This window comes from Rattus rattus, chromosome 3 (genome assembly GCF_011064425.1).
Source record: "Rattus rattus isolate New Zealand chromosome 3, Rrattus_CSIRO_v1, whole genome shotgun sequence".
NCBI classification, from domain to species: Eukaryota; Metazoa; Chordata; class Mammalia; order Rodentia; family Muridae; genus Rattus; species Rattus rattus.
Window position 1 is genome coordinate 62,205,023 of NC_046156.1, and position 12,505 is coordinate 62,217,527.

A 12,505-nucleotide genomic window follows, 5' to 3' on the forward strand; every position below is an offset into this window, starting at 1 on the left:
TAAGGATTGAAATTGGGGCCTTGGCTGTGTTCAGCAAGCACCTGACCATTGAGGCACTCCTGACGTACTCTTTTATTTATTTTTAAGTTCTTTTTTTAAAAAGAATTATTTATTTTATTTATATAAGAACACTGTTGCTGTCTTCAGATACACCAGAAGAAGGTATCAGATCTCATTACAGATGGTTGTGAGCCACCATGTGGTTGCTGGAAATTGAACTCAGGACCTCTGGAAGAGCAGTCAGTGCTCTTAACCACTGAGCCATCTCTCCAGCCCCTTAGAATGCTGGTCCTCTACAAAGCCAGAAAGGACTCCTTTTTTATTTATTTTTTAATAAAACATTCGTCTTTATTTTTTAATCTAAAACCATTATTTTATGATATCTTTTAGCATACTCAGATGGGTTGACATTCAAGCAGACGTTCCTTACTGTGGTAGGAGTTGCAGTAACCTCTGGGTGTGTTTGGTAGTGATGAGGTAAAGCTGCTGCAGTCTAGAGACGTCACCCTCAGGCTTTGAAGACTGGCTGCCAGGGGGCCACAATGACAGTGTAATCCGGGAGCCAATAAAATAAAATAAAACACTGGAAAGGGAGCTTCAAAATACTTAAAAATGATCGTAGACAGATTCTTGGCATACTGTGGTTTGACAGTTTATAGTGACCAACATAACAGCAAAGACAGATAGTATTATTTATACCTTTAGTATATGGAAGACAGATTTTCAAGTCACAGTCATAAATCCTGTGATAGCTCCTGAGACAAGTTACCCTGTGCCCTGCACCCTTCCTATGCCAGCGAGAAATGGAAACACAGAACAGAAAGTGGCTTACTGTACATTTATTCCCCTTCCCGGTTTCCCCTCCAGAAATCTGCTATCTTCCCTGCTTCTATGAGGGTGCTCACCCACCCTCCTACCCACCCCACTCCCTCCCATCTCCCTGCCCTGACATTCCCCTATACTGACAGGACCAAGGGCCTCTCCTCCCATTGATGCCTGACAAGGCCATCCTCTGCTACATATGCAACTGGAGTCATGGGTCCATCCCTGTGTACTCTTGGGATAGTGGTTTAGTCCCTGGGAGCTCTGGGGGTCTGGATGGTTGATATTGTTGTTCTTATGAGGTTGCAAACCCCTCAGAAAAGACTCTTTAACTAAGAGACATCTTTTAAGCCCTGCTTCCTTTTTATTTTTGAAACTTCTCTTCCCAAGATGACCTTGACCTTGTAGCCATCCCACTTTGTGGTGAGATCACAGGCAAGCGCCAACAGCCCTTCTTTTCTTTGACCCCAGACAAGGTCTCACTGTATATAAGACTACCCTGACTACCCTGGAACTCATTATGTAGATCAGGCTGTTGTTGAACCCACTTATCTGTCTGCCTCTGCCTCCCAGGGGTTGGTGTTAAAGGTGTTGATTAACAAACCAACCAAGATAACTTGCTGGTTTTTCCTCTGTTCTTTGGGTGAGTACATGGTGTTCATTGGGGGCTGGAGAAATGGTTCAGTGTTTAAGAGTGTTCACTGCTTTTCCTAGAGTACCAGAGTTCAGTTCCCAGCACTCAGATAGTCAGTTCACAACTGCCTGGAGCTCCAGTTCCAGGAGATTTGATTTTCTTTTTTCAGCCACTGCCAGCACCTGAATATACACACAAACTCTTAGATTTTTTTTTTTCTTTTTTTTTTTTTTGGAGCTGGGGACCGAACCCAGGGCCTTGCGCTTGCTAGGCAAGCTAAATCCCCAACCCCCACACTTAGATTTAAAAAAAAATTTTTTTTTAAAAATTGGTCAAAACTTTTCTGGATTCCTTCATCCTGTCAGAGTCAATACTAGAGATAGGGACTGCAAAGATTTTTTTTTTTTCTGTACTTAATTAAACGCAGGCAGTAGAGGGGGCAGGGAGAAAAAAAACGCAAGCAGTAAATAAATAAATCAAATTTGAGGGTACAAATGTTTATAGCAGTTGCATAAACACAGTGCAATGGGAAACAGGGAGTTAAGAGTGTGATTAACGATCCTGACACATTGTCAAAATGATTATGCTTGAACTGACATATCCATAGTAGTGCATGCACACGTGTGTGTCTATGTTTGTTTCAGGCAGTCTCACCATGTAGCTATGTAGCCCAGGTTGGCCTGGAAATTGCAGATCACATCTAAGTATGATGGCGTACCATGTAAACGGGGGTGAAGCAAGGAGATCAGTTTAGCCTGAGTTCCACAGCGAATTTGCAGCCATCCTTTCTCAAACCGTAACAACAAAAACAAAACAAAAACCCAAACATATACAGAGAGCAGAGGAGGGGTAAATTACAGCTCTCCTGCCTTCCACTGCAGAGTGTTGGTGCCTGGCGAGCGCCATCAGGCACAGCTGTGCAGAGAGCTAAGCGCTAGCTGCTCCGGAAGCAAGCGGCTGCTAAGGTAACCGACTCAACTGGATGAGCAACCCTTACATGTCCACAACGCCTACAAGTCCCAGAAGGCACCGCGGGGCGGAGGCGGGGCAGCGTGAAGACTGAGTTCTTTGATTGGTGATGAGCGCCAGGCCAATCGGAGGTGCTGTTGTTTGTCAGTCCCGGAGCCGGTCCGCAAAGGAAAGGTGGCAAGATGGTGTTGGAGAGCACTATGGTTTGGTGAGGAACTTCGGACGTGGCCGGGGGCGCGTCTGGGTTGCTGTTGCGCGTGGCGCCTAAACCTGAGGGCCTGGGTTGGGGACTGGGCGGCCGGGCGAGATGTGGCTTTGGGGCCCGCGGGAGACAGGCAGGCGACTCCCTGAGTCATCCCGGCCCAGGAACGCAGGCCCGGGAACCCTGGTTCCCTTCCTGGACCCTGCCTCCCTGTCTCCCGTAAAGCAGACGCCAATCGCCCCTTCCAGTCGCCTCCAATGTTTTTCCTCTTCTCTTTACTTTTATCTCACGTAAACCTCACAACAGCATTCAAGGAAAATAGTCCTTCATTTCATAACGAGTCTGAAGGACTTTAGGTGATCTGCTGTAGCCACACAGCCAATTAAGTGGTCGTGATGAGCAAGAGTCAAATTCAAAACTACAGTGCTCTTCTCCGATGAATTAGTTCTTACCAAGTTTACACTTGGGATGAGTACCTATTAGGAGTTAGATTAGAAACTGAGGACAAGAAAAATAAGTAAAGCTGAGAACATATTTTTTCAGGGCTACAAGAGGGCTTTGTTTTTGTGTTTTCAGATACTGGGAATTGAACCCAGAGCATCGTGAATGCTGGGAAAGTGCTCTACCAATGAGCCACACCCCTTCTAGATTGTACTTATTGTCATCGTTATTTTTTCAGATGGAGTTTTGACACTGTAGTTCTGGTTGGTTTTGAAGTCTTTATTTGAAAAGATACACAGGCTGGCCTTGAACTTGGGATGAGTATGTAGGATTATAAGCCAGCGTCCCTAGGCTCGTGTTTCTGTTTGGAGATTGGCTAGCACTGCCACCTAAATACAGGATGGCTTGGCTTGTTTTCCGGCCCTTGGAGGGCAAGGCAGAGGGTTTTCATGATCAGGACTACCTAGCAAGATTCTGTCTCAGAACAAGACAACCAGGATGCCCAGTTAAATTTGAATTTCAAGCAAATCAAGAGTAATTTTTTAGTATAAAAAGGGAATTTCTATAGGTTTTTTTTTTCTTCTGGAGTTGAGGACCAAACCCAGGGCCTTGTGCTTGCTAGGCAAGCGCTCTACCACTGAGCTAAATCCCCAACTCCTTAAAAAGGAATTTTAAGTGCAACCCAAATATTGCTCTTACAAGTTACTTGTGGGAGCTGGGCAGTGGTGGTGTACACCTTTAATCCCAGCACTTGGGTAGCAGAGGCAGAGTGAGTTTGAAGCCAGCCTGGTCTTCAGAGCAAGTTTTAGGACAGAGTCTCAAAAGATGATAAAACAAAAACAACAAAAGAGTTACTTGTTGAGGGTGAGAGGCGACTCAGTGGGTAAGAGCACTTGCTGGTCTTGCAGAGAACTAGAGTTTGGTTCCAAGCACCAGTACTGTACTGTTCACTGCTGCCTTCTTGACAGGACCAGAAGAGCCAGTGCCTTTGATCTCTGTAGGTGTGCATGCAAACATACCTAAAAACAATAAAAATAAATCTCGAAAGTCATTCATTATTCATCTGAAACTTAAAATTTAATCTTAAGTCCTGTATTTTTTTTCTAAGTATTCACTTCTGGGAGAGAGTATTAAAAAGAAGATGGATTTAGAATTCAAACTGTTTGCTGGCTGGCACTTAGGTTTTGCACATTGTGGGAGAATTGTAGTAACTTCTGTGTCTCATAGTATAAGTAGGTAAGCCGTACGTATGTGGTGGTGCTCTGTGGCATGGTGTGTGGGGAGTCCTCAAAATCTAAGAGGTGTAAAGAGACATGTTGAGGAGGAGAGGTCATTACAAAGTTGCTGAAGTAAAGGTCCCATGTTGGAGAAATAGACCAGAGTGACCCTTTACACAGATTGTTGTTATAAGATGGGAGAAGTCACTGTAGAAAGAAATGACTGAAGACTTGAGCTCTGTTCTGTACCCCAATGAGGAGATTCTGAGGGTGATGGAGTTAGATCTTTGTACAGACTGGTATTGATTTAAGAATATTGATCTGGGGGTTGAGGATTTAGCTCAGTGGTAGAGCGCTTGCCTAGCAAGCGCAAGGCCCTGGGTTCGGTCCTCAGCTCCGGGGGGGGGGGGAGTTTAAAAGAATATTGATCTGACTAGATGTACACACCTGTAAATGATGGTTGAGACAAGGATCATGAGTTTGAGGTCAACTTGGAATGCATATTGAGGTCCTGCTTCAAAAAAAATTACTGGATTGATACATGAAAGGAAAGATTAGGACCCGTGACTTTAGAGTCAATGTGACTGCCCAGGAACAGAAGAAGGAGACCCGCCCTCCTGTTTTCTGAGGTGTCCTGCTTTTCCAGGCAACAGGATTCTCTGTAGGGGCCTATTCTAAAATGCAAGTGTTTTGACTTTAGCCTTAATCTGCTGAATCAGATTCTCTTGTTAGTTTTTATACACGGCATTACACTTGGACAGTAGGCTAGCCTAGAGCTCACTGTTGTGTTTATTGTTGTTATATAGAGATGTTAGCTCAGGTCAGACGCGCTGCCCCACACCTGTAATCCTGGACTTAGGAGGTAGACTCAGGAAGATCAGTTCATCTTCAGTTATAGAAAGCTCACCCTGTTTCTAAGGGAGACTGAGATTGGGAAGGGGCAGAGTGAGAGGATCTCAGTATGTTGCCCCCAAATCCTCGATTCAAGAAGTCCTCATTCCTTGGCTTCCCAAGTAGCTGAACCTACAGGCATGCTCTGTTGCCTGTCCTGTGTTGACAGATTAATTGATTTTGCAAGACTGAGTAAGGATCAAACCCTGGGCCTTGTTGATGCTAAGCAAGTACCCCACCACAGAACTTCCTCCCAGCTGTGGTCAGGATTAAAATTATGGTGTCATGGGAAGGTTGGGTAATACCTTAAGCCCAAGTTTTTATGATTTGGGGAATGAAGTATGACATGCTGTTGAGGGAAGCAGTTCTAAGAAATACAAACAACACTACTCCACCATACCAAGCTGGAAAGAGGGAAGGCTGGGCAGTATGGTGTTTTGTCTGAAACAGGCTCTTGCTATGTAGCCCTGCCAGGAATTCCCTGTAGTCCTCCTGCCTCTGCCATAGTAGAATTAACATTGACAGTGTGGCTTTTTAAGGGATGTGTGCATAGGTGGTAAGGCACCTGTGGTTTTTCCACCAGTAACCACTCTCCTTCCCCAGCGAAGGTAGCACAGCTTCGACGTCCATGTCAGTTCTCTCTCTAAAGCACCTTTCCTATTCTGACTGTTTCCCCATCTATCCATTCATCGGCTTGCCCACAGTCCTTACCCTTAGTAGCTGTTCCATCTGACTGTGCTTGAAGCCTCTGTTTTTATATTTGGATCTGCCACACCCCCTGGAAGAGTACTGGGGAGCTGTTTCAGGAAGGCAGGGCTTCAGTGAGATGGCCAGTGCATCAGCTGGGCCTTCACATAGTTTGTTCACAGATGTGTGTTTGGGTCACCACTAAACTACTCTCTTGGAATGCTTCCTGTTTTGTTGTGGTATGATCAAATCCAGGGTATCATACATGAAACCTGTGTTTATCTTTGCTAAGTGTTAGGTACTATGCTCAGTACTTCCATGCATGTAAAAATACAAGGAAAAAACAAGATAGCTCAGCTGGTAGAAGTGCTTGCCTTGTGAGTCTGATGACCTGTTCAGTCTCTGCCCTCTGATTTCTGTATGCAAGTTGCAGCAGCATGTGCCCATTTTCGATCTGAGTTCCCAAAAGTAATAGAATGAAAAAGTGAAGTAACTGGGCCTTAGAGAAACAAGCAACTTTCTTAGAGTTAAAAAATAGGGGTTGGGGATTTAGCTCAGTGGTAGAGCGCTTGCGGCCCTGGGTTCGGTCCCCAGCTCCAAAAAAAAAAAAAAAAAAAAAAAAAACCAGGGGCTGGAGAGCGATGTTCAGTGGTGAAAAGAGCTCTGGCTGCTGATCTTTTGAATTAGAACCAGAGGGCATGGTTCTAATTCCTAGCATCTACGTGTTCCAAATTGTCTGTAACTCCAGTTCCAGGGAACCCAGCACCTGCTTCTGGCATCCATAAGCAGTCGGCAAGCTCATGGCACCAGTACATACATGCAGACAAAACAGCCGTACACACAAATGGATAGTTTTAATAGTGGCTGCGAATGAAAACTTGAGCCTGTGCCTCAGCTGATATTACACTGCCCAATAGTCAGTCCTGTTTCTGCTTTTTCAGCACATTACCCTTCCTTACTAGTTTTTATTTTATTTATTACCAGATAAAGCTTTAGAAGGTGGACAAAAGTTACCACTGAGCTAGAGTTATGTTTTCAAGTAGAATAAAGTATCTTGTTCTGGTCACTGCTCCCTTCCCTTAGCACAGTAGTGTCACCGCCTGCAAGAACTCTCCTAGACTTCAAGGGTCACCAAGAGTTGGTCCTGGGGGTTGGGGATTTAGCGCAGTGGTAGAGCACTTGTCTAGCAAGCGCAAGGCCCTGGGTTCGGTCCCAAGCTCCGAAAAAAAAAAAAGAAAAGGAAAAAAAAAAAAGAGTTGGTCCTGAACCAGTTGGCTCAATGGTAGGTGGTAGGTTGTGTGACCAAAAAAGGTAGGAAACTCTGAGAAGCCAGAGTCTATTACATAGACTTTGGTTTGGGTTTGTTGTTGTTGTTTTCTTTGAGATAGGGTCTTACATAGCTCAAGCTGTCCTCAAACTTATAATATAGTTGAGGCTGGCCGTGAATTCCTGATCCTCCTAGCTACATACACAGAGTTCCAGGATTACAGCTGTGTGCTGCCTTACCTGTTAAAGATGGAAAGAGTTACAGGCTGGAGAGCTGACTCAGAGGTTAAGAGCACGGACTGCTCTTCCAGAGGTCCCGAGTTCAATTCCCAGCAACTACATGGTGACTCACAACCATCTGTAATGAGATCCAATGCCTTCTTTTGGTGTGTCTAAAAGCAGGGACAGTGTACTCACATAAAATAAATCTTAAAAAAAAAAAAAAAAAAAAAAGATAGAAAGTTCTAGGTGATTCTGTGTTCCAAGAAGCCTGAGAGCCACTGCTGTACCACATGAACCTGGCAGAGGTTGAAAGGGTCCTCCATTATAGCAGATGTTTCAGGGGAATCCTCCAGTGTTCTTTTCCCCTTTTTCTCCTACTCTGACAGTGTGGACAACAGTGAGTACATGCGGAATGGAGACTTCCTTCCCACCCGGCTGCAGGCCCAGCAGGATGCTGTCAACATTGTATGTCACTCAAAGACCCGAAGCAACCCTGAGAATAACGTGGGCTTGATCACGCTGGCCAAGTACGTGGGACACAGTGGGGCTGTGAAGGTGGGTGGTGCTCCCATATTGGGCTGCAGGTGATCGCCCTTCGGTTGATTGCACAGGCTGGGCCCATCCCTCCCTGTGCTCCACCTCCTTGAGCAGCAGCACAGCTTGCTGTGCGGGGAGGATGTCCACACAGGGTTTTTCATGTAGTCCTGGCGACCTTCAAACTTGATAATGTACCTTTCTCTTTTTAAGGTTTATTTTGTATTATATACATATAAATAAATGTTTTGTCTGCATGTATGTGTGTGTATGCACCATGGTCACTCATAATGCCCACAGAGGTCGGAAAAGGGGTTAGATCCCCTGGAACGGGGTTGCAGCTGATTGTGAATAGCCATGTGGGTGCTGGGAACTGAAGCTGAGGCCTCCGCAAGAGCAGTGAGTGCTCGTAACCAAGGAACCATCTCTCCAGAAAAAAGATGAATAGCCAGGTAGTGGGGGCACACATCTTTATCCCAGCACTCGGGAGCAGAGACAGGCAGATCTCTGAGTTTGAGGCCAGCCTGGTCTACATAGTTTCAGGACAGAGAAATCCTGTCTCTGGGGGGAAAAGAAAGAAAGGAAGGAAGAAAAGGAAGGAAGGAAGGAAGGAGAGAAGGAGATGATGAATGGTTAGGAAGCACTTGTGTGATCTGAATTGACTAAAATGCTTTACTCACACCCAGTGACTGTGAGGTGCTGACCACACTCACCCCTGACACTGGCCGAATCCTCTCCAAGCTCCACACTGTCCAACCCAAAGGCAAGATCACCTTCTGCACTGGCATCCGAGTGGCCCATGTGAGTCCTGCTGGCTCCCCGCTGTGAGGGTTGGTGACCATTTCTCCAGAGCTGTGATCGAGTACTAGGTAGAGCATGATGGGAGAGGATCTAGCGCAGTGGCTCTCAGCCTTCCTAAGGCTGTGATCCTTCAAACTGGCTCCTCGTGCTGTGCTGACCCCAGCCAGGACATTATTTCTGGTGCTACTCATAACTACCATTTTGCCCACTGTTAGGAATTATAATGTAAATTTCCAATGTGCTACCCTGTGAAAGGGTCGTCCAACTCCTCCCCAGGTTGGGAACCACTGACTTAGAGGGCACTTACTCAGTATAGAAAGGATGGGCAGCATGAGTGTGGGGAATATGAAGTCTGGTCTTACACTCTGGTCCACCTGAGGCACAACAGAGGGAAGAGGCGTGTATTGAATGAGTAGACTCTGAGGTTCGCAGGTACTGTAAGGAGCAGGAAGAACAGACTGACACAGGGAGGGACATGTGCTTCCTGCGATTGATGGGAACTTCTTTTCCTCTCCAAGCTGGCTCTGAAGCACCGGCAGGGCAAGAATCACAAGATGCGCATCATCGCCTTCGTGGGTAGCCCTGTGGAGGACAACGAGAAGGATGTGAGTGCAGATGGCCCCCACGCCCACGCGAGCCTCCTTCTGGCAGTATCTGGCAGTACTTAGAACTGGGCAGAGGTGTTAGCATGTCACTTGGGGAAGGTGATTGTGAGTTCAGTGCTGGGGCAGACGTTTGGTAGGATGCTGAATTTCTGTATGCTTCTATGCGGCAAGTCCAGTCCTCACTACAGACAATGAATTTGATTTTTCTCCCTAGCTGGTGAAACTAGCTAAACGCCTTAAGAAAGAAAAAGTGAATGTTGACATCATCAATTTTGGGGAAGAGGTAAGTCAGGATTTTAGGCATGGGATCCAATCCCATGGTTTCGAGTAAGACCGTCCTTTTCTAGAGTTGAGTCCCCACTAGGACTCTGGAGACAGCTGCAGCCACAGGCTGAAGCAGTAAGTGATGGAGGTTTCTGTTGTGTGCTCTCTACTCTGCAGGAGGTGAACACAGAGAAGCTGACAGCCTTTGTGAACACACTAAATGGCAAGGACGGAACTGGATCACATCTAGTGACAGTGCCTCCTGGGCCCAGCCTGGCCGATGCTCTCATCAGTTCTCCTATTCTAGCTGGGGAAGGCGGCGCCATGCTGGGTCTTGGTGCCAGTGACTTTGAGTTTGGAGTAGATCCCAGTGCTGATCCTGAATTGGCCCTGGTAAGCAAATGTTGACCCTGGGGTTCTGTTTGCATACAGATATCCAGCTGATAGGACTAGACAGTCCTGAGCACTTCCACTGTTTTCTAAGACCCTTTTCCCTTCCTTGAAGGGCATCAACGCAAGGCTCTAGTGTCTTCATTTTTCCCAATTAAATCCCAAGCTCTGCCTTGCTTCTTCCATTCTCCCTTACGACCTGTCAGGGTTACAGCTTTTTCGCCATGTTGTAAGCCAGAGCCACAGCATCAAGTGTGGTCCCCAGGAGTTGATCTCTCTTGCTCTTTACCAGGCCCTTCGTGTCTCTATGGAAGAGCAGCGGCAGCGGCAGGAGGAGGAGGCACGACGGGCTGCCGCAGCCTCTGCAGCTGAGGCTGGAATTGCCACACCTGGGACTGAAGGTGAACGAGGTGGATTCCAAAGTCCTGGGTCTGAGGGTGCTAGCTATTTCAAGCTGTGGTGGGGAGGGCTGGGCTGGGGTGGCCTGGGCTGGGCTGGGGAGTAGTGGCAGCCCTGTGGACTATGTACTAGGTCTATCCTGCTCTTCTGTCTTTGCCCAGACTCAGATGATGCCCTACTGAAGATGACCATCAGCCAGCAGGAGTTTGGCCGTGCGGGGCTTCCTGACCTAAGCAGCATGACTGAGGAAGAGCAGATTGCCTATGCCATGCAGATGTCCCTGCAGGGAGCAGAGTTTGGCCAAGCAGAATCAGGGGACATCGATGCCAGCTCAGCCATGGACACGTCTGAGCCAGTCAAGGTGAGGGCCAGCAGTGACCCTCCAATACAGCCAGGCCTGAAGTCCCCTTGTATTCAGATCCTTATCCATTTAGGGCCACAGCCTTTCCTCCCTAGCATTTCAGAAGAAGGGTCTTGAGCAACAGAAGGAAACACGTAGGTGTGTGTTTCTTTGTAAACCTTACCAAGACAACAGAGTGAGTTAGAGAAGTGTTCCATTGTCCTGTAGTTTCCTAGTGGGTGTGGCCTGTCATCTCCATACTTAACAGTTCTGCATGACTCCTCCCAAGAGGGTCTGGGGGAAAGGAGTGCTGGGTGTCCACCCCCCACCCCCCAAACACCTCCCACCCCCGCTGAAAGCTGCTGTGGAGGTGTTTAGTTTTCCTGTCAGTTCAGTTAGCAGGGTTCTCAGGCTTCTGCGTTGTCAGGAGTGCTCACCATTCGTGGGCACACATCTTGTTAACTTGCCCCTTTCCTTCCCTTGGCTGCATACCCCACCCCTGCAGTCAGGAGTGGGCAGCATCATGTTGCTGTCCCTCACACTGTGTGCTCCCTGCCACCACACTCTGCTGTTCCATGTGCCCAGTTCATGGTGCCCTTTTTCAGGAGGAGGATGACTATGACGTGATGCAGGACCCAGAGTTCCTTCAGAGCGTCCTAGAGAACCTTCCAGGTGTGGATCCCAACAATGAAGCCATTCGAAATGCAATGGGCTCTCTGGCCTCCCAGGCCACCAAGGATGGCAAGAAGGACAAGAAAGAGGAAGAGAAGAAGTGAGGCCGGAGGGAGGGGTAGCCGAGTCTGCCCCGGGGACTGTAAGGATGGGGTTGGATAAAGACTTAGATGTGCTCTGCGGCCTTGACAACAGAATAAAGCTTGGAGTTTTCCCTTTGCTTCAATAGTGATAGCTTTCACAGAGGGGAGGTGTGGACCTGAAGGAATGTCCTCCACTTCCTGCTCTGCAGATGACCTCTTCCCCTCATCTCCATCCCTGACATCCTTGGGCTTTGCTGAGGACTACTGAGGCGAATCGAGGATTGCAACAGGATCACAGTCTAAGGACAAGTGAACAGTGTATGTCTGGCTTAAAAGACTGTGTGTGTGTGTGTGTGTGTGTGTGCGTGTGTGTGTGTGTGTGTGTGTGTGTGTGTGTGTGTGTGTGTATTTTGAGATGTATGTATATAATTATTTTTTTTTCTTTTCTTTTTTTTGGAGCTGGGGACTGAACCCAGGGCCTTGCGCTTGCCCGCTCCACCACTGAGCTAAATCCCCCACCCCCTGATCTATAATTATTAAGTATACTAATTGACCTCAAACTCACAGAGACCCATTATTCTCTGCCTCCCTGTTGCTGGGAGTAAGGTATGGACTACCATGCTGGTTCACGAGAGAATTATGAAGGATCTGGCAAGATGGCTCAGTGGGAAAAGGCACTTGCCATGAAAACTCCCTAAGAATTTTTTTTCTGAAGGTTTTATGTGCTAGGTGTCCAGCACTTGGGAGGCAGAGGCAGGTGGATCTCTGAGTTTAAGGCCAGCCTGGTCTACAGAGCGAGTTCCAGTACAGCCAGGGTTATACAGAGAAACCCTGCCTTGAAAAATTTAAAGCAGAAAGTTTTTATATAGGGCATGCCTGCATGTGTCTGTCTGCGTGCACGTCTGGCGTCCACAGAGCCAGAAGACGGTATTGGTTCCCCAGGAACTGGATCAGATGGCTGTGAGCTGCCATGTTGGTGATGAGACTCAAACCTAGGTCGTCTGGAAGAGCAGCCACTGCTCCTTAACTGCTGAGCGGTCTTTCTAGCCTCTAGTGATAAGGATTT

The 12,505-nt window shown here is 47.3% G+C and overlaps 1 protein-coding gene across 2 annotated transcripts; it reads left to right on the forward strand.

The window, feature by feature from the left end:
• Positions 1 to 2,530: 2,530 nt before the first annotated feature.
• On the forward strand, positions 2,531 to 11,576 carry Psmd4 (proteasome 26S subunit, non-ATPase 4). 2 transcript variants are annotated; one of them, XM_032897782.1, is made up of 9 exons: positions 2,531 to 2,633; positions 7,738 to 7,878; positions 8,572 to 8,686; positions 9,205 to 9,291; positions 9,506 to 9,574; positions 9,733 to 9,948; positions 10,238 to 10,355; positions 10,506 to 10,705; positions 11,290 to 11,576. In XM_032897782.1, the coding sequence occupies exons 1-9, from the start codon at positions 2,608 to 2,610 to the stop codon at positions 11,458 to 11,460; spliced, it is 1,143 nt and encodes a 380-aa protein (XP_032753673.1). In that variant the 5' UTR covers positions 2,531 to 2,607; the 3' UTR covers positions 11,461 to 11,576. The 2 variants fall into 2 exon arrangements, with proteins under 2 accessions (XP_032753673.1, XP_032753674.1); XM_032897783.1 differs by having other exon boundaries at positions 10,238 to 10,346.
• The last annotated feature ends 929 nt before the right edge of the window (positions 11,577 to 12,505 follow it).